This window comes from Colobus angolensis, unplaced genomic scaffold (genome assembly GCF_000951035.1).
Source record: "Colobus angolensis palliatus isolate OR3802 unplaced genomic scaffold, Cang.pa_1.0 Scaffold220, whole genome shotgun sequence".
Taxonomy (NCBI): Eukaryota; Metazoa; Chordata; class Mammalia; order Primates; family Cercopithecidae; genus Colobus; species Colobus angolensis.
The window spans coordinates 681,149-704,141 of NW_012115378.1; the positions used below are offsets into that span (position 1 = coordinate 681,149).

Genomic DNA, 22,993 nt, shown 5'->3' on the forward strand with positions numbered 1-22,993 from the left:
AATGAATGTGATACAGGGATTTACTCTTCATGCAACAACAGGAACAGAGACAGCATAAAGGACTGTGAAGTCTGCAGGGCATGAAATTAAAATTTTCACATTGATACAAAAGACACTGCTGAAGTAATAGTATAATGTTATAATCCTGCTATGAAATCTTCCGGTTTGAATAAAAGTCAATGCCATGTGACCTAACATTGATACAACAGTAGAAACATTTTGCTGTTCACAAAAATATTTATATCCTAAGAAAAAAGACAAAAGAATTAGGGAAACCTGTGGCGAGGACTGTGGTGAGGCATAAACTTACTGAAGGAGACAGTTCTGGAAAAGCGATGAAGCTCTAGCAGCGCTGAAGCGGGAACAAAGGGAAACTGTAATCCTGGCTAAGAAGGCCCCTCCAGAAGCATCACAGCAATTCCCAGTGACTCCTAACCCTCCCACCGTCCGCAGAGGTTCCACTGTTCCAGTGGTTTCAGGCCAGTTCCAGTCTTTGTTCTGCCACTAACTATCCTGTTCATTTGTTATCAGTGGTTTGTATTACAATTATGATCCATTCCTGAGATGATGCATCACTTCAGGTTTTACCAGAATCTGGTTCTTCCCCTACTAGTCTATTTCACCCAGAAGACAGGAGCTGGCTGTGGGGCATTATCAAGTGGTCTAGAGAGAAGTTTTATTTTAGAGGCAGCACGTTTCTCAGTCATGAGGAAGACTGTGAAGACAGCAGACCCAGGCTAGATGAAATGAAGGGATGCTGACTAAGGACTCCCCTCTGAGCTATCTGGCACAGTACTTAGGCCTATCTCTGCCAAGATGGCATCACTTCCTTAATGGAGAACACTTAAATGCATTCGAGTGAAAGTCCATACTTTCATTTGAAGCTCAAGGCCAACTGCTCTTGAGCTTCAAAACCAACTTGGAATCTTTCTTTCATGGGTAATCTATCTTACTTTCATTAGGATTTGTATACCAAGGAGCTCATTTATATTCTATAAACACCATTTGTGGTGAGTCCATTCAGTATCTGGTAGGGCATGTGTCCCAGGCAGATGCTTCCAGACTCCATTAGGTTACACCAAGCACTAAGTACTTCTGTAAGATAGACATCTTCCAGGGCATAGGAAAGAGATAGCCCCTGGTAAGAAACAAGTTGAACAGCCCTTTCTGAGGCAGGTATTGGCTTCCATCTTGGCTCTTAAAAATGCTTCATCAGGGTTGCTCAGAGTCCAAGGGGGGGAAAAAACCCTGAGGTACAATTCCTAGCATCCCTTTATTCAAAGTAAAACATTAAAAAAAATCCTCCTGGCAAGCCTTTTATCTTATCTTCCTTATTATATATTACTATTTAATATGAGCATTAATCCAGAATATCTTTCAACTGTCAAAATGTAAAAGGATGAATTATTCATGCATGTTAAGAAACACAACTGTATACAAGGCTTGTACAAGACATGCAACTCTATACAAGTTTTGTCTGCTTTCTATATTGCTGTGCAGGTATTGGGCTTGAAATTTCCTTTTTCACTCGAATTATTGGCTCTGGGTTTCAAGTAGCCCATGTGGTGAGAAGAGCTTGATGCAGGGTCCTTATTCTAATACATATCCCAACCCACCTCAGAATCTCTCAGCTTTCCCATAGGAAGAAACAGCTTCTCACGTACAACAGCAATCACTCTCCCCTTGTCTGCTAAGAGGCTTATGTTCCAACCAAGTTGACAATTTATTAGGATTTGGGGATGGGTTCCAAGCAACACGACAATAAACTTTTTTTTTGAGACGGAGTCTCACTCTGTCACCCAGGCTGGACTATAGTGGCATGATCTCGGCTCACTGCAATCTCTGCCTCCCGGGCTCAAGCGATTCTCCTGCCTCAGCCTCCTGAGTAGCTAAAACTACAGGCACCCACACCACGCCCAGCTAATTTAGTAGAGACGGGGTTTTGCCATGTTGGCCAGAGTGGTCTCAAATTCCTGGCCTCAGGTGATCCGCCCACCTTGGCCTCCCAAAGTGCTGGGATTACAGGTGTGAGCCATCGTGCCTTGCTGATGATAGGCTTTTAATCTCAGTAATAGTCATACTTTTTTCAGTATGCACCCATGACAACAAGAAAATCAATGAAAGCCTTAATAAGCAAATAGAAAATGTGTTGGCCAATTGCTATTGAGCTTTGAAACCAACTTGAAATCTTTCTTTCATGGGTAATCATTCTTTCTTTCACTAGGATTTGTACACCAAAAAATTAATTTTTATCCTCTAAAAAGGCATAGTAAAGATGATTTGGTGAGAACATAGATCCAGAAATCTTAAGCCTAATGAAAATAACAATGTTCACGAATTTCCCTTTATTTATTTATTTATTTATTTTGATAGTGTTTCATTCTGTCACCCAGGCTGATGTGCAGTGGTGTGATCGTGGCTCACTGCACCTCTAACTCCTGGGCTCAAGTGATCCTCCCACCTCAGCTTCCTGAGTAGCTGGGGCTACAGGCGCACACCAGCATGCCTGGCTAATTTTATAAATTTTTAGCAGCAACGTTGCCCAGGCTGGTCTCAAACTCCTGAGTTCAAGTGATCCGCTCTCCTTGGCCTCCCAAAGTGTTGAGATTACAGGCGTGAGCCACTGCGCTCAGCCTCCTGTTACGCTTACAAAGACAAAAATTAGGTGGGCATAGTGATACACACCTGTAACACCAGCTACTCAGGAGGCTGAGGCAGGAGAATCCCTTGAACGTGGGAGGTGGAGGTTGCGGTAAGCTGAGATTGTGCCACTGCACTCCAGCCTGGGGGACAGAGCAAGAATCTGTCTTAAAAAAAAAAAAAAAAAAGGCACCTTTGAAGCCCAAATTGAGGTCATCAGTCACACTGAAAAATGTGACCGTATATTAATGTCAGCTACATGCTTTGCCTTGGGGAAAGAATGTTCAGAATTGTGCCTAATAGTATCAAGAATGCCACTAAACAAATAACTTTCATATATAACTGTTTAACGATAATTTTTATGGTTAAACTCATAAACAGTTACGGACAATATAAAATGCTAAAATGAATTTCCCCACAAGAAATAAAGAAAAAGTAAGCCGAAGGAGAAAAACAGACTGTCTTTTCTTTTGGGGGAAGGCATAGCCCATTAAGATGAAAATGTTAAATATATTAAAAGTGGTGTGTGTGTGTGTGTGTGTGTGTATATATCAATAGGTATATATGTGTCTATATATTTAAAAATATCAACAGAGTATACAAAAATGTCCAGATGAGCTGAAGATACATTAGCCAATTACCACTAACTACTTGATTCTATGTCTTCTCCATTATAAGTAGTCTTGCTGATAGTCTTTGATTTACACAGTGGCATTCTTGATACTATTAGGCACAGTCCTGAACATTCCTTCCCCAAGGCAGAGCATGTAGCCTACATTAATATATGATCGTGTTTTTCAGTGTGACTGAAACTTCAATTTGAACTTCAAGGGTATTATCTTTTTTCTATGTCTTTCGGTTGGTGTCCTCCCTATAGTAAGATCTGATGTTTTCCAGACATGATTTTGTTTAAAATTTAAAAAGTGAACCTTCGGTATGTTCACAGAGCATAATCTCAAGACATGTAAATTGTACTGGGTCCCTTGTCAACAGGGCAGTGCTTCCCATGGAATTGCTCTATGACATGCTGTGAATGAATGGGGTCTCTAAACTACTGACCATCACGAAACCCAAATTTTTTTTTTTTTTGAGACAGAGTCTCACTCTGTCCCCCAGGCTGGAGTGCAGTGGCGCGAACTCGGCATACTGCAAGCTCCGCCTCCGGAATTCATGCCATTCTCCTGCCTCAGCCTCCCAAGTAGCTGGGACTACAGGTGCCCGCCACCACGCCCAGCTAATTTTTTGTATTTTTAGTAGAGACGGTGTTTCACCATGTTAGCCAGGATGGTCTTGATCTCCTGACCTTGTGATCTTCCTGTCTTAGCCTCCCAAAGTGCTGGGATTACAGGCGTGAACCACCACGCTCGGCCAACCTAAACATTTTTAATGGGAAGTTTAAACCATGTTATTCTGAAATACATTATTTAATTATTTTTGGAAATGTTCATTTCTTCATACTTTATTCTCCAAATGTGTAAATTACTCTGAAATCAAGAGACAGCTGTACCTATTTTTGTGTTGATTTTTATATCTAAACAAAGGGTAAAGTTCAGACGGATAGGACAGAAGCCTGGAAAACTTAGGTTCCATGTGAAGGGACTTTTTCAAAGTTTTGCTGCTAGCAAGCTGTGGAGGCAGATAAATCCAGATCTTCGGCCTTTAACTCTAATGCCCTTTCCTCTAAGCTCTGCTGCCTGTCAACACGCAAGGATTTTAACTTGAGAAAATGCAAACAATAAACTAGCTGCAGACCAAAGCAGAGGTTTAGGAAAAGCTCGCTGATATGGCTGAACATAAGATAATGGAATGGCTAAGCAAAGCATATCTGATATCCTCGTTGATACTGACATTATCTATGCAATTAACTCCCAATGCAAACAACATGTTGACACTGCTCACACTCGGAAATCTGCTATTATCCTGTCTGGAAATACCCTGAAAGCCAAGATGTTTTCTAATCCTTACAAAATGGAAAAACCTTAAAATAGGAGAAAATGCAAGGAAGTTCCGGGATATAAAAGAAGTACAACTAGATGTATAAGGTGGGCAGAAACAATGGATTTTTTTGAGATATGGTGAAGACATAAAGCAAAATAGATGTCTACTGGAATATCATGGATTGGTAAGTTAAAAAGAAACATTCACTTTGTTTGCGACCATTCACTAATTCATCCAGCCAACAAATATTTATTGAATGTCTATTATGAGCCAGGCTCTGCTCTAGTGCAGGGATGAAAAGAATAGAAAATAACAGAAAAAAATACTTGTGCTCATAAAGTCCACATCCTTTGTGATGCAGGAGAAGAAGGGGGAGAGACAAACAATAAATAAAATACACTAGCAAATTACATGGCGTATTAGAAAGTGATTAAGTCCTATGGAGAAAGATGAAGCACAGATGAGAAAGAGAGGTAAAACGTATCAGGAATGTTTCCTTAGGAAATTTTCTCTTAAAACTTGCTGAGGGTTCCCTCATAGATGATGGGTCCATCCAAGTTTTTTGTAGAGAAGACTGACACCAACAATATGTCTTAGTAATTAATCCCAATTTCAACAATTTAAATTGGTAAGTCAAGTTCTTTAAGGGCTTCTTAGTTTTTTCACTGCAGGCTTATTGATATATTTTGATAATCCCTTGGGAGGAGGATAATGATGACTAATAAAAATTGCTAATGGAAAGAAGATGCCCTGGGCTTGGGTAGGGGACAGAAAAAAGAAAGGGAGAATGTTGGTGTGCTTGGGTTAAGAAGTAAGGAGATGTGCAGTTCCAGAGCAGGGGCTTCCAAACATGTGCCTTTAGACAAAGTGCATCAGAGTCTTTTTGAAAAATCAAAAATACACACCACTGGAGCCCATTATGGGCAATTCTGATTCAATGAATCTGGGATGAAACCTAGAAATAGGTATTTTTAAAAGATTCCTAGTGATTCCAATGTGCAGACAGATTTTAGAATCACTGCTCTGAAGGGAATTAAATCCTTTCAGAATCTTATGAAATGGCTAACCATGAGGACAAAATCAATTATCAGTAACTTCGGTCAGTCCTTGAGTGACCCTAGAAACAGATATCCTAAAAACACACACACACAAAATCTTAACCCTATCATCTAGAATCTTACTTCCTACCCTCTTCTATTTAGAAGAAAAACAAATGGAGGGGAAGTCTCAAAACACTGGAAAATTTGCCAACATTGCATAAGGAAAATCCTTTGAATGCAGGGTCATTCATAAACATGTGGCTTGCTTCTAAGCCACATTTTGGCAGAGGCACTGTCACTCAGGGCATTTGGCAGAGGGGCCAGTATCACTCACATGTATTGTTTTAGATGCCCAAAGAAGTCTTGTTTCCCAGAGCACAGAAGAAACCTAACACTGAGTGCTCAATATGGACAAGCATCAAGTTAAAGGCTTTGCATACACAGTCAAATTTAATCCTCTGAGCAAATTTATAAAATAGCTATTAATATTCATATTTTCACATAAGGAATTAGGTATATGGAGGTAAAGTAACAGGCATGTTTGCAAGGTCAACATAAAAAATACAATCAAACTGCCCACCTCTGAGATGAATCTAACCCTAATTCCTAACTCTTCGTTAGGGGATACACTCATAGTTTGGAATCACAAGAGCAAGGTCCAAATCCTAGCTTTTCCTAATTGCTTGAGTGACCCTGGGAAGTTCTATAATGACAACTACTATTTATGGAGCACTCAGTCATGCACTAGGCCTGTGCTACATACTTTACATAAACTATCCTGCTTAATCATCATGACACGCCTATGAGGGAGCTATTACTCCCATTTTATAGATTAAATTAAATGATTTGTTCAGAACCACATAGCTAGCATTCAAACCTAAGCCTATAAACCACTGAGTTATTACACCTGGGCTTTTAATTGTTCTGCAATGGTCTCTTGGAGCTTTACTTTCTTGTGATTTTAAGGATTACATTAGGTAACATATAAAATAATTCTTACAAAAGCATTAAAGTCCCTAAGGAAGAGACATTAAAAAATATTTCTTAAAGTTGAAATTAAGGGAATTTGATAACCTTGGACCAAATGAACAACTCTAAAATGGCAGTTCATGAGGCTAAAAGCTGTGAAATGACAGCAGGAACTGGCAATACTGAACAGATGTCACCAATCATAGCAGTTTTCAGAGTTCAGTACCCTGGAGAAGACCCAACAAGGAAGGATAATCCTCATCTATTGCTAGGTTGACAAAGGAAATCAGATATGTATGTTATACGGGCCAAGAGTAACTTTAGGGTTTTTGCAACTACTTGGAACTACTGAGTGTAAAATTTTGAAATTGTTTGTCTCCTATAAATGTGTTCCTTTTGTCTTCTTTTTAAACATTGTTTCTAAACTTATGGAAGTAATATAACATTGTTGTAGAACATTTGAGGAATCGTGTGAAAAATAAAATAGCTATTACAACCTCCTCATCCGGAACTTAGGTCTTTAGAAAGATTTCCTGAAGCCAAGGAGAATTCTGAATGAGTAGTAAATATAAGCTGTTGTAATGTACATTTTCCCAAGTACAATACATTTTTTCTATAGTAAGAATGTCTTGACAACCTCCTTCAAGCTGAATTCACTTCTTGGAATTTGCTACATCATTATTATTTCTACCTAGCCTATTTGTCTTTATTTTCCTAACTTACATGCTATAAACCAGTGTGTGTAAGAAGAATGGATTCTTATATTAATGGCTTTTAACAATGGGAATTACAGTATTAGCCCAACATCATGACTTAACTAAAAGCAATATCTTTTCATCAAACACCTAAGAATTTCCATGCATTCTATTGTTCTTGGTGGTACGGCAGTGGCCTGGAATTCCAAGTTATCAACCCAACTAAATGAAAATCCTTTTGAATGGCTGGGATTTTTACCCTCTTGGTTAAACATGGTAGACAGGCAAGTTTATAGCTTCATATTTTCTTTTACATGCTCAATACATTATTTTCTGAAGTTTCCAGATTAGTCCTTTATACTATAATCAATTTATGTGCATCATTTCATTTGGTTTTAATTTTATTATTTACAAGATACTCAAAATGGAAAAGTTATGGTTAATGTCACTTTGTGTATAGTGAATACACTGTTACTCTGAGGGCAAGGAAAGCTAAAATCACAGTTCTCAGCCGTACAGCTCATACTTTAAAAAGTCATTTTGGAAAAATAAGAATAAATTCTATCTGATATTTTGAAGCTGAGCTTTAACAGTCATTAAAATCTTGACAATAATATGTAATTTGTATGAACATATATTACAAATGGATATATCTGAATATGCCCAATGTAATACCTGATATATAACTGGAATTTAATGAATAATAGCCACTATCATCACATAGGGTCATCACTTATATGCTCTATTATAAACACGCAGCGAGGTCTGCTATTCAAACCTACTATGAAAACCCCAGCAGAGGTCTGTGATCTTAGTTTAGCTTATCCCTCTCTCCTGCTGGGAGGATAACACATGATCATTTCCTCTGCTAGGAACATGAGAAAATCTGGTTGAGTATTTAAAACATTTAGGTAAATGTATAGGTGAGAAGATAGTCTCATTAAAAAAAAAACCGGTTTTGTTACTGTTAGGATTCTGGACACAAATGCAAGTAAATATTGCAATTTGGCTGCTATGCATAATCAAACCACAACACCTCCACTTCTCTGTGTAACTAAGTTTCTTTCTATCAAGTTATACAAACAAAATAAATTTCAACATTAAAGTAAGTTTGTCTGATTCCTACCCCAAACAGGAATTTTATCAGCTTAGTGCTTACACTTCAGAATCAAATCCAAGTTTCAGCCACTGTGGGAGAATGAAAAAACTCTGAAATTTGTGATTAGAAAAGCTAGATTCATGTCTTCTTTTCTGCTTCCTACTATGTGACCTTGGTCAGTTACTCAGTCCCTTTAGTTCTTATCTCCTCATTGTCAAATGGCATACTACTACTACTTACCTCACAGGATTGTGGTGCAATTTAAATGAAATAATGTACCTAAAATCATTCTGCCAATGCTAAAGTACTACGCTAAGAATTGTGAACAGGCAATTATAAATTTCAGTATTGTATTTTTGTTCCCAGTAAAAAAATGTGTGTGTGTGTGTGTGTGTGTGTGTGTGTGTGTGGCTTTTGAATCACCTCACAGCTGTCAATCCAGAATTCTGTAGCTGAGATAAAATAGATCATTGTTACAATCAGGCAGAGCATATTTATATGATTTTCCCTTCTCTTCAGTTTGAATGGTTACTGGCAATGTGATATGGGAAACGAAATAGCGTCTGACCTGCTCACTGGGCTAAAGCCTTCGTTTATAACCTACAGAGAATGAAGAGGAACATCCTCTTTCTGGCCCAGCAAAGGAACAAAACACCATCAGTTGTTCTGGTACTTTAAAGGCTGTGCCATCATATCTGGAGCTGGAAGCAACTGGATTTTCATGTTAAGTTACTTAAGATAACAATAAAGAGAAATAAATACTGTATTCACAACAGAGACAAGATTCCTTCCAGACTGGGATTGGTAGAGTACCAGGTTTCAGATATTTCTGAACCTAGTTCCTGGCTCTTAGTCTCAGTGGGCCAAAGATCACACAAGCCACCTTCTAGTCAGCTGTGTTTAAACAGCTGCCTTGTGAGCATGGCTGTGCACAGGCAACTGTACTACAGAAAGCTCAGCAAGGCATAAGCTTACAGCAAAATTTTCAGAACACATTAAGTATATGGTTGACAGCAAAGGAAGGTTTTAAAAAAACTCAAACTAAACTATTAACATAATAACATGGAAATAAATCCATGTACTTATAGCCAACTGATATTTGACAAAGGTGTGAAGAACATACAATGGAAAAAGGACAGTCTTTTGAAAACTGGATATCCACATGCAGACATGCAGAGAGTGAAACTAGACCCCCTATCTCTCATCAGATACAAAAAATCAAATCAAAATGGAATAAAGGCTTAAATGTAAGTCCTGAAACTATGGAACTACTTGAAGAAAACAAAGAGGAAAAGCTCCATGACATTGGTCAGGAAAATGCTTTCCTGGATATAGCCTTAAAAGCACATGCAACAAAAGCAAAAATAGACAAGTGGGATTACATCAAAGCTTCTGCACAGCAAAAGACACAAATAACAGAGTGACGAGACAACCTGCAGAATGGGAGAAAACATTTGCAAACTATCCATCTGATAAGGAGTTACTATGCAAAATATATAAGGAACTCAAACAACTCAATAGCAAGAAAACAAAGTGAGTAAAAAAATAGGTAAAAGACCTGAATAGACATTTCTGAAAGGAAAACATAAAAAAGGCTACTGGGTACATGAAAGAATTCTCAAAATCAATAATCATCAGGAAAATACAAATCAAAACCACAATGAAATATCACTTTACTCCAGTCAGAATGGCTGTTACCAAAAGGACAAGACAAGTGTTGGCAAGGATTGGAGAAAGAAAACTCTTGTATACTATTGGGTTGGAATGTAAATTAGTACAGCCATTATGAAAAATAGAATGGATGTTCCTCAAAAAATTACAAAAAGAACTACTAAATGATCCAACCGTCCCACTGCTGGGTATATATCCAAAGGAAATGAAACAAGTATGTCAAAGAGATATCTGCACTCCATGTTTACTGAAGCACTTATAATAGCCAAGATATGGAATCAACCTAAGTGTCCATAAATGGATGAATGGATAATGAAAATGTGGTATATATACACAGTGACTACTATTCAGCCATAAAAAAGAATGAAATTCTGTCATTTGTGGCAACACAGATGAACCTGAAGGATTTTATGTCAAGTGAAATAAGCCAGGCACAAGAAACAAATACTGAACTGGTTGTCTTGGCCTCAACTGCTTTCCAACAAGCAATCTCACTTGTATGTAGGATCTAAAAATGTTGATCTCATGGAAGTAGAGAGTATGATAGTGATTACTAGAGGCTAGGAAGAGTGGAAGGTGAAGACATGGGGAGAGAGGGGTCATTGGGTACAAAGTTACAGTTAGGAGGAATAAGTTGTAATGTTCTATTACGCAGAAGGGTGACTATGGTTAACAATATTGCATTGTATTAGGCTGATGCAAAAGTAATTGCAGTTTTTACCATTACATTTAATAGGAAAAAAACCACAATTACTTTTGCACTAACCTAATCTATTTCAAAATAATTAGAAAAGAGGAGTTTGAATGTTCTCATCATAAAGAAATGATAAATGCATAAGGCAACGGATGTGCCAGATTCTCTGATTTGATCATTACACAATATATGCCTGTATTGAAACATCACAATGAATCTCATAAATATGTATAATTATGATGCATCAATAAAAATAAACTATTTTTTAAAAGCTCCCAAATAATTTATCAAGTCCCTCAAAGCACGTACTCAAGCATTGCCCAAATCCTGTTAAGAAAAAAGAAGCTTCACAAAATCAACACCTTTCCCCATCAGTAACTCAAAAAGAAACAAAACAAAGTAAAACAAAACAAAAACCTTTAACACTTTTCTGTTGTCATTAAAAACTCATCTTTAAAAAAAAAAAAAAAAGCTAAAAAAGTGAACAGTACATCCTAGAAATAGGCTAATTCCAGTTCCAGTTCTGAAAATTCACTAGCTGGGTATGATTTGGTGAAATCTCCCTTTCTTTCTTCACATCTTACACACAGACACACAAAGGCACAGGGAGAGCACCAGCAGTAACTGTTTGTAGAAGTCATAGAAGAATAGAGAGAAGTGACCTTAGTAACTTTTTACTTCAGGGACTGAGAATCTAATCCTGTTGCTGTAGGCCTGGTGTGCCTCTGTTTATCAGGGTCCAACAATTATCATGTTACCATATGACTGAAAAATACAAAGTCGACAAATATTTTTAAAGGTGACAAGATTTCTGTTGCACTGAGCAATCTCAGAAGATACTATCTTCATTTTAATATAAAATGTATCGGATCTACATGCCTGAATAGAAAAAGACACCAACATGTAAAGGATATACAGCTGTAATAGGCTTTCTTTCCCAGTCAAATTTGAAATAAAAGACCTGAAGATCCAAAGCTACATTAATGCAAATTCTGCCTGTTGCAAGTATACTTTTTGATTAAATTGGCATACATCAAGTACAATTAGAAAGGCTATTTATAACGAAGAAATACATAATTCTGCATCTTAATGTTGATGACAATTACAGCTGATGGTTGCTAATTATCATTACTTCTTTTGCTTTGAGTGTTAGATATTTCCTGTATGATCTGTATTGTTGGCAATGGACACACCTAATTCTGGAAGGCACAAAATGGTTAATTATCAGTTATATCTGTGCTCATAACACATTCATTTTAGGAGCAAATGGTAACTTGCCCAGCTCTGGTTTCACACTGGAGACTAAAGGATCAAGTAGACTTGGTAAACTCTGACTCATTCATTTGGTAGGAAAGGTATTTATTTAACTTTCTTTTAGAGTCAAGGCTCACCTACCCTGAGGTGTTCAGAATGACAGGGAGAGAGCCCCTCCACTCCTCTTTCCAGGTGGAGTGGTCTGTGGGGCATTGCTTGTTCCATTCAAGCAGAAATGAATGGTACATTTAATTCAGCTTCACCACCCTCTTATGCCAAGATGACCACTGTGCTTATTCTCTTAGGCAGCTTAGGGGTGTGTGATCAGTGTGGAGAGCCAGAAGTGAAATGGAGAGAAAGAAACATTGCAGCTTTCAGCACAGAAAACTATAATGCTCCCTTTGCTTATGCTGTAAATTACATATTTATTTTGTTAGCATGAGATAGACGAATATTTCTACATACAAAGGTGCCCAGCTAAAATCAGGATAAGTGATATTAACGTCTTATGGTTAGTACTATTGAACCTTAAAAGCAATAAACTTTATGGGTCAATAAATATTACATTTGCATAGTTAACATTCCTTTACTGTCTCTAGCACTTATTACACATTGTAACTGCAAGTTTACAATACATTATTCATATTTGGGGTGTCACCAAGTGATGGATTGCTGTAGGAGAGGCTGTCCTTTAAATAAATCAACAAATAAAAATGCAAATGTTAACATTTTCAGGCACAACTTTTTCCATCTTGAATGGGGAATGAAAATTTTACATAGTATTGACAGCCGGCAGTGAGAACAATTAACAGCTAACACTGAATGAGAAAGATACTCTGCCACACCTGTTTTTTTCACCAGGACATGGAATGAAATGGAACTCTGCTAGGTATTTTCAGAGAACAAAGGAAAACCTGTCTCCCACTGGTATCTGTCTCACCCCCATCCTTGTTTGCAGGTCTTGAAAATTCTTGGAATTTAATGTGGACAGGGGAAGAGCTTTTACTCTCATTCCCGTTGGTACTTTCAAAGGTCTGCTGAGATAAAGAACAATAGGCTCTTCTTTTACATTAAGAGTTTGCATGTAACTGATATGTAGTCTATTAAAAAAATGCCTTTTCTACACTTTGAAATAAAAACAATTCAAATTATACTGATTCTGAAATCTGGAAAGCCACCACTATTCCTTCTTGGTAACTGATTTTCATAGTACTGATTTTTTTTTTTTTTAACTCTGCACTTCGTATAAGAGACTTATATGATGCCATCATGCATTTCTAAGGATAAAATCTGGTGTGCTACACGTTGTTTTATTAATCCAAATGCTCATTACCTAGGAAGCTTCTGAGAATCTATATTTAGCTGATCTGCAGTATTAAGGACAAATAGATAATACTTTTTTAAAGTCTGTAAATATGACTCTTCAGAGCAGTTTTAACCTGGGCTTGTAAAACTCTACAATGTTGATATGGTCCATTCAAAAGGTATGTGCTGAGGATGTTTTATATAACTCTTACTGGGGAAACATTGTATTTCATTTTTTCATACTTCCCTCTAAACTGAAATGCAACTATCAAAAACATTAATATATTAAAGTGGTGTTAAAGATCTCATTCTAATCTTTAACAACAGGAAAATTAACTCAGATTGAAAATCCAGACAATCTTCTTTCTTTACCTCTAATTCCTCCAAATGAATCCCTCAAGGTGAGCTAGGATGGAAACCCTCTGAGCACAAGCTTTCGGCCACAATGTTAAGGGATCCAAAGAGGAAGCCCCATCAACATTTCAGAATCACAATTTACTGTGGGTCTTTGGCAGAATGTCAAAAACAGTAGCGTTAAAAATAAAAGGAAGCAGCTGGGCGTGGTGGCTCACACCTGTAATCCCAGCACTTTGGGAGGCCAAGGCGGGCGGATCATGAGGTCAAGAGATCGAGACCATCCTGGCAAACATGGTGAAGCCCTGTCCCTATTTAAAAAAAAAAAAAAAAAAAAAAAACTAGCCAGGCATGGTGATGGGCACCTGTAGTCCCAGCTACTTGGGAGGCTGAGGCAGAAGAATTGCTTGAACCTGGGAGGTGGAGGTTGCAGTGAGCCAATTTTGCGCCACTTCACTCCAGCCTGCATGACAGAGTGAAATGCTGTTTTAAAAAAAAAAAAAAAAAAAAGCAGCAACAGTGAAAGGATGTGGCAAACTAGTTAAATTCTCTTTTTGATTGTGTGTGGCCTCCAAAATACAGACGTTGTCATTCTCAACTATTACAATATTTAAGATTACAAGGTTTGGAGTCTGAAATGCTGGCTTTGCCTGTTATTAGCTATGTGACCTTAGACTGTTTTTCAATGTCTCTGAGCCTTCGTTTCCTAATTTTAAAAATGGGGATAATAGTACCACCTCATAAGGTTGTGAAGATTAAATCAGACAATGCATATAAAGGGCTTGGCAAGGTCCTGGGGACATGGCAGATACTTAATAGATGGCAGCTACTGTTATTATCTTTTGTGTTGGAGTCATTTCTCAAAAGTTCTTTAAGATGCTTACCTTTCCAGCTCCAGAATTAAAGGAATGACAAAAAGAGCCAAAATAGGATGAACACACTGTTTCCTAGGTTTGGCTTCTGTGGAACAGCATATCTATAGGCACTGGTCTGGAATACAACTTTTTAGAGGAGGAATAAATAATCTTTCTCTTCCTTTTGAAATTACTTCAAACCAAAAGAATAAATTTTAGAGTACATCTTTAAAATCATCAGACTTGAGACTTGTAATTTAGGCATTTCTACTTTGCAAAGCCAGTGGACTTTAAATTAACTACAAATTAAGTCTTAACATTTATATTCAATTCATTGGATAAGCTGCTATGAATTTAAGTGCTTAAAACCAATCATATCCCCGAGGAAACATAAACCAAGCCCTTTTGGTATTGATGTTTATATATTCAGCCTTAATTGCATAATGTGGGAGTTGGTTTATTAGATATAAGAAATTTAAAATAACACATTTCTTTCCCTGACTCCAGAAAAGGCTGATCAAATGCTTAACCCCTCAAATGTGTCTGGTGTAAGTAAATGTTGGTATTCCTTTAATTAGTACAAAAGCCACTATCATGTTCAATATCCATGATTTCAGCTAGTTAAACTTATAGTCTAAGTGTATAACTCCTCTGTGATAAACTGGAAAAGATCTGCTGCTAAACAGACTTTCTGGTGAAGGATAGGTTTAGCTTTATTTAGGTTTCTATGGAAGCCCTTCCCATTACCATGATCAACTAACAAAGAGAATGTATAAAGAAAAGGATTCCATATGGTTCAAACTGGCCAAATCTAGATGCTTCAAAATAAGTACCTCTCTTGAGAAAGAAGCACTAAGAGTTGTCAAGATTTTTCCATTCCCTATTAAATAAACTTCAAAAAATACTCTCATAGGGAGAATATTAAAAACTAAAGAGTCTCTGAAGCTTACCGGGAGGTGGTGTGCTGTAATGATGGTGAGGCTGTGGTGACAAAATCCTTTAGGCTTCCTGTTGGCATAGGAGATGTGGACGCATCTTTTCTAACTCCTGTCATTGTACCTATATGAACAATAAAGAAAATAATTTGGGCATTTGATAAAAGAAAATGGAAAAGTTCATTCTCAGTAAATATATAAGACATTATAGGAATGTCCAAGCTTCAAAGGTAAGCCACTTGTTTCCCTGAAATGTAACAATGGCATATGAAAAACTCTCTTCAGTTTTGCAAACATGGGAAATCTATAATGTACTTTAAGAAAATATATTTGTGCAGTGACAGACTAACCAGAGATTTTGTTTTTAAACCTGATTGCCTAGCAAACCCCTGCTGATCTTGATTTACTGTGAAAATGCCCAAGGAGGTAGGATGTTTTATTTTGTTCCCTTTAACTTTCATAAGAAAGATTCCAGCACTTTGTACCTCTAAACCCTCCAAATTGCATTGATCCTCTTTAAAACACTTTCAAGATATATATAACTCTGGGAAGTTTCTTTTAGAGAACTCAACATTGGCTAAAACACACGTCTTAATTGGAAGATATGCTCAAGTAGTATTCATTCGAGTGCCATGGGAAAGTTCCTAAGCAATAGTTTATCCTCCCAGGAACTGCCTGACTTGGCCTCAATTCCTTTCCAACAAGCAATGTTCTGTTTGTAATTACTTTTCTCTTCTGCAGTGCGAAATAAAAAGATGGTATGGACAGAAATATTATTTTTATTTTATTTTTCAGTTATTATTAGTTTCTAAACAACATAAAATACCGCTATATTTATCTTAGAAGACTATAAGAATCACATTCACAGTTCTTCTTTTGGTTCTTTGAAAACTGTTATCCGGGATGCATGAAGTTATTTGGGAAGATCCACTCTTTGACAAAAGGGAGAGTATTCAAATAACCAAAACTTTGGAGTGCTGGGAATACCAGACCCTAAAATGCCGGGAGTGCAGTATGCTAACTTTCGGAATGGCAACAGGTTGCGTGCAACCTGAAATCATCAGGCATAGAGAAGGCTAGAGTCTTATGGCTACAGCGATTAGCATCAAAATGATCACCATTATCCTTGACTTCAAAACCTATACTCTTTATGTCAGCTATTCTACTCTGTTTGTTTGTCTGTTTATTGAGACAGGGTCTCGCTCTATCACTAGGTTGGAGTGTAGTGGTGCAATCACAGCTCACTGCAACCTTGACCTCCTGGGCCCAAGTAATCCTCTTGCCTCAGCCTCGTGAATATCTGGGACCACAAATGTGTGCCACCATGCCAGGCTAATTTTTTATTTTTATTTTTGTAGAGATGGGGTCCCACTAATCTATTATGTGTAGATGTAAAAGACCAGCCTCTAAATGCACAATCCAGTCTTCTTTATATAGAGAAATCTGTGGTACCCTCAACCCAAACAAGTACATATTAATACTGGCCAGTGCCAGGATTAAGCTCAGGCTTAGTTAATAGGGAGGGGAAGGAAGGTATGAGAGTAAGGACACAAGACACTCTTGACAATCACATAAAGAGACATAGAGGATGGGCTCAGTGGCTGACACCTGTAATCCGAGCACTTTGGGAGGCCAAGGCAGGAGGATCAGGCCAGGAGTTGGAGACCAGCCTGGGCAACATAGCAAGATCCTGTTTCTATAAGAAATAAAATGAGCCAGGTGTGGTGGCATGTGCCGGTAGTCCTAGTCGCAGCTACTCAGGACGTTGAGGCAGGAGGATCCCTTGAGCCCAGGAGGTTGAGGCTGCAGTGAGCTATGGTCATGCCACTGCATGCTAGCCTGGGCAACAGAGCAAGACTGTCTCAAGAAAAAACCAAAACCAAAACCACAGATAACACAAGGCAGTATAAGGTAATATACATGCAATATGCTTAGTGTGTATATAAGTTTTATTGAGGTATAATTTGAGTATCATAAAATTTACTCATTTTAACTGTAGAGTTTGATAAATAGTAACTTTATATAGTTATGAAAGCATGGCTACAAACCATTTTTTTTTTAATTTGCATGGTCCTTACATATTTCTTTCTAAAATCCAGTTTTAGAATATTTCCTTGCTTCAGAAGGTTCCCTCTTGCCCATTTGTAGGTAATACTTGCTCCCGGCCTTAGTCTGGTCCTAGCCCCCTCTCTATCTCTATTGTTTTACCTTTTTTACAAATTATTTCTTATTTTCATAAAAACTTTTTGTGATAATATCTTTATAACAAATTTGCAGATAGGGAAAATAAGCAATAAAGAGCCTATGTGACCTGCCCAAGGTCACCGAGCTATAAGCGATGGAGCTAGTATCTATGTCCAAGATGACCCAAGAGCTTTGGCCATTATGTTATGGTGCTGTAATAAGTACTATGAAAAGTCTGAGGAATTAAGAAATGGGAGAGTTCACATTTGGCTATAGGATTTGGGGAACATTTGATGCAGGAGGTAGGATTCTTTGATAGGAAACAATGACAAGTGTGAAATGGGAGACAGAGACTTACATTAGCAAAAGCATTAAATTGAAAACCTAAAGGCTAAATATTTCATTTAGTCAGGAAATATTTATTGAACATCACTATGTCCTTGTACCCTGCTAATCACTTTAAATGCAGTATCTCATTAATCCTTACAACAGTCTTTAAATTATATTATTGTCCTTATTTTATAGATAAGGAAGTGGAAATTGTAAAAAGGTCAAGAAGCATGTCCAATATCACCCAGCTGGTAAGAGCAAAGCTGGATTTTGAATGCAATCAAGGTCTGTTTGGCTCTGTATGGCAAACTTGTAGGCATTATTTTAGAGGGACTCAAAAATAAAACAGTAACAAAAATGATAAAAAAAAAACCAAACTGGTCCTTGGAGAGATTAATTTTGAGGCAGAATTTAGAATAGAGTGGAATAGATAGAACAAAGGCAGGCAAAGCAGTTCACTACTAATACAATTGTCTGGGTAAAATCCTGGGTGATTAAGAGGAAATTAAGATGGACAAATAGGGGTAGAAACAACTGAAAGGGATTTGTGAGTGAGGTGAAAGGGAAGAAGAAATGCTTGGTAGTGATAGAATATAAGTTATCTTTTTGGTCACTATCACAGAATACCTGGGGACAATTTAAAGAAGGAATTTAAAACAGACTTTTAAATTTTAACAGGAATTTAAAAGTCCAGGGACTTTTATAATTGAAGAATTATACCTCATAATTGTAGGCACAACAATGTATATACATGTGCTCATTTATTTTTCTGAAGAAATAAACCATATCTTTTACCAAATTCTGAAAGGGAATGGGACCCTGAAAAGGATAAGAATGATTGCTGTAAAGCACAGACCAAGTTTAACTGTTCTTTTTTCTTAATTCTCTAAGTTCTATTCCTTATTGCATTTCCACAAAGCTATATATCAGCTTTTAATTGTATTTGTTCCCTTTATAAATTTTATATAGTATTAAGTATACCAACAATTACAGTTATGCATATTCATGGAACTCTATATTCCCGTATATTTAAACACACACACACAAACACAGACACACACACACACACAATAATAACATATGCTTAAAAAAAATAAAAATGCTGGCAGAGTGCGGTGGCTCAGGCCTGTAATCCCAGCACTTTGGGAGGCCATGGCGGGTAAATCATGAGGTCAGGTGTTTGAGACCAGCCTGGCCAACATAGTGAAACCCTATCTCTACTAAAAACACAAAAAATTAGCTGGGCCTGGTGGTGGGCACCTGAAATCCCAGTTACTCAGGAGTCTGAGGCTGAAGAATCGCTTGCACCTGGGAGGCAGAGGTTGCAGTGAGCCAAGATCGTGCCACTGCACTCCAGTCTGGGAGACAGTGCCAGACTCTGTCTCAAAAATAAATAAATAAATAAATAAATAAATACATAAATAAAAATAAAAAATAAAAATGCTGGTAAGAATATTACTAGGCTGATTGATTTCATATATAAATGTGTATTTTATATACATGTAATATATGTGAATGCATTTACATAAACATGCACATATATTTTCACATGCACAGATGGAATTGATTATAATGGATCATGTTCTATTTAGATATAACTGGGTATATTTCATGGTAATTTTTTTTCTTAGAGCTCAATGTTTAAGAAAACTGTTTCTAGGCCCTTTGTTTTATTTTATATTTTTTAAACAGCTGAGCCATATTATCTATTCAGTTTAAACAAAACCAGTATAATCCATTCCCAGCTCAAGAAAGCAAGCCCTGGCAGCACTGCCACCCAGATACATCATCAATATCCTTCCCCAGTCACAATTCCTTCTCGCCTCCGGGGACCCCAACTATTCCAATAATTATTTCCTTTCTATGCTTTATAGTTCTACCATTTATGTGTTTGGTTAAATATGTCATTTAGCTTTGTTGCTTTTGAACTTTATAAAAATAGAAACGTATTATATATATTATTTTTGAGACCTCTTTTGCTTAAATTGTCTGCAAAATTTACCTATGCTGATAATTTTTATGTACTGCAGTTTTGTTGTTTTATTTGCTAAGTACTATTCCATTGTATGCATTTGTGACTTTTTATCCATTCTGCTATTGAGGGACATTTGGAGTATTTCTGATTTGGGGCTATTATGAAGAATGCTGTTGTGGCAGATGCTGTCAGTTATCCACCAAAATGTTCTCCTTCCTTCTTCCTAGGTACACAGCTAGATTATATTCCCCAGTCCTCCTTGTAATTATGTGTGGTCAGGTGGAAAGCCAGTGGATATTGTATGTGCTACTTCTGTTGTGTCCTATAACAACTTTTCATGTGTACTCTTCCAATACCTCTCCTTGTCCTTGGTGACCTACTATGGCAGAGTCAACAATTTCCTATAAAGTTGGGCAGATATCATGAAAGAATGTTGGACTGTCACATGCTTTTTCTGTGTAAACTGAGATGATCATGAGGTTATTCCTTCATTCTATTAATGTGTATTACGTTCATTGATTTTTGTATGAACTGCCTTTGTATTCCTGGGCTGAATCTCACTTAGTTATGATGTATAATCCTTTTAATATGCTGTATTTGGCTTGTTAGTATTTTGTTAACTATATTTTCATCCATATTCATAAAGAATATTGGTCTATAGTTTGCTTTTCTTGTGACATCTGTCTCTGGCTTTGATATCAGGGTAATGCTGGCCTCTTAAGGGAGGAGGGCAGGGAAGTGCAGGGAGGAAAAGGGCAGGGTTCCTGGTGAGGGTTCCACCATTGGGCCTGTGCCCATGGACCAAGGTGAGGACAAGCACTCCTGCTTGGCACCCAAATGTTGCATTTTCCAAGACCACTCTGGCCTGCCACCCCCACATCCTGTGCCCACAAAAACCCCAAGACCCTAGTGGGAAGGGACAGAAGCTGGTGGATGTCAAGAGGAACACACCGGCAGAAGAGCACACAAGCAGCTGGACATCGAGAGGAGCGTAAGAACATACCAACAGGCATCAGGCAGATACCACTGGCAGGCCACTGACCGGTGGAACGATGCAGACAGCAAGGGGAATTTGGCCAGAGCGGTTGGAAGAGAGTCCAGACGCTAAGCAGCCCAACTCCAGGGTAAAACTACCTTCCCACTCCATCCCCCTTCTGACTCCCCATCCATCTGCTGAGAGCTACTCCTATCACTAAATAAAACCTTGCATTCATTCTCCAAGCCCACATGTGATCCAGTTTTTCCCGTACACTAAGGCAAGAACCCGGGAAACAGAAAGCCCTCTGTCCTTGTGACAGGTAAAGGGTCTAATTGAGCTGGTTAACACAAGCCACCTATAGACGGCAAAACTAAAAGAGCACACAGCAGCATAAGCCCACTGGGGCTTCAGGAGCTGTAGACATTCACCCCCAGATGCTGCCGTGGGGTGGGAGCCCCACAACCTGCCCGTCTGCATGCTCCCCCTAGAGGTTTGGGCAGCAGGGCACTGAAGAAGTGAGCCACTCCCCCGTTACAAACCCTGCGAGGGGGATAGGGGAACTTTTCCTGTTTCATTAGGATGTATTCCTTCCTCTTACATGTTTTAGAAGAGTCTGAGAAGAATCTGTGTTAATTGTTTAAATGTTTGGTAAAATTCATCAGTGAAGCCATCTGGTCATGGGTTTGTTTTGTTGGGAGGTTTTGATTACTGATTCAATCTTTTTACTTGTTATATAGGTCTATTCAGATCTTCTATTTATTCTAGATTATCTAACTTTTTGGTGTGTCTATTTTTTGCCTCATTGTTATTTACTTTTTTAAACCCCAGGCGCCAGTGGTGTGTTCATCTGATTTTCAGTGTTTTCAAGGAATGTCCTATATGTAGCCACTCTCTGCCCAGAGAAAGTTTAGTCAAACAAAACAAAGGCAGGCTCCAGGTCTCAGCCCTTTAGGGAATCCACAGACAGGTTAAAACAGAGAAACAATCCCTTGAGAACAGGGTCTGCTCTCCTCAAATGAACTTGTCCTCGTAGTACAAATTAGTATACCGGTCTTGTAAATCGAAGATGGAAGCCTCTTCCTAGGGCAATCAGAAAGAAAGCACTAGCTTGCTTCTCCGGAGGGCAGATACTAACACCTGGAACTCAGGCTGCCATCTTTTAGACTGCTGCCACGCTGGGAAGAGGGGAGGGCAGGGGCACCCAATCTTTTGGCTTCCCTAGGACCCACTGAGAGAACTGTCTTGGACTACACATAAAATACACTAATGATAGCTGATGAGCTTTAAAAAAATTGCAAAAAAAAAAAATCTCATAATGTTTCAAGAAAGTTTACAAATTTGTGTTGGGCCACATTCAGAGTTGTCCTGGGCCACATATGGCCCACGGGTTGCGGGCTGGGCAAGCTTGGGGTAGGGCAAGACTAAGTTAACTCTAGAAAAGTCCTCCTACAATGCTTCAGTAGCTTTTCTCCTAAGAATTGGTTTTGTTTCTGTAAATCTTTCACTATCCTCCAGAGTTCTGATAAAGCAGATTCTGACAGTTTCTGCAAGATTTTTCAGTGTTTCTTGGGAGAGATGAGGCCCTGAAGGTACCTACCACACCATTTCCACTGATGTCTTCCTGATGCATGTATGACACTAGCATAACTCTGATACCCAAAGCTGACAAGGTCACTACCAAAAAAAAAAAAAAAGAATTACCACCCCAGTATCTCCCAATCAGTGTAATCATTAAACTACCTTCTGAGAAGAAAAAAACATAACATGATCATAAGCACAGAAAAAAAATTTGATGAAATTCGACACCCCTTTATGATAAAGACTTTCAGCAAACTAGGAGGAAACTTTCACAGCCCAATAAAGAGCATTTTCAAAAAACCTCCAGCTGCCCTGGCGTGGCTACCTGAGGTCAGGAGTTTGAGACCAGCCTGACCAACATGGTGAAACCCTGTTGCTACTAAAAATACAAAAAATTATCCGGGCATGGTGGTGGGCGCCTGTGGTCCCAGCTACTCGGGAGCCTGAGGCAGGAGAATCGCTTGAACCCGGGAGGCGGAGGTTGTGGTGAGCCGAGATT

At 38.2% G+C, this 22,993-nt stretch overlaps 1 protein-coding gene across 2 annotated transcripts in view; it reads right to left on the reverse strand.

The window, feature by feature from the left end:
• KIAA1328 (KIAA1328 ortholog) overlaps positions 1–22,993 on the reverse strand; it is a 404,498-nt gene that overhangs the window by 31,869 nt on the left and 349,636 nt on the right. For both annotated transcript variants that reach the window (XM_011943647.1, XM_011943646.1), the window contains exon 9: positions 15,464–15,572. In XM_011943647.1, the coding sequence (XP_011799037.1) occupies positions 15,464–15,572 (109 nt within the window). The remainder of the gene's footprint in view (positions 1–15,463; positions 15,573–22,993) is intronic.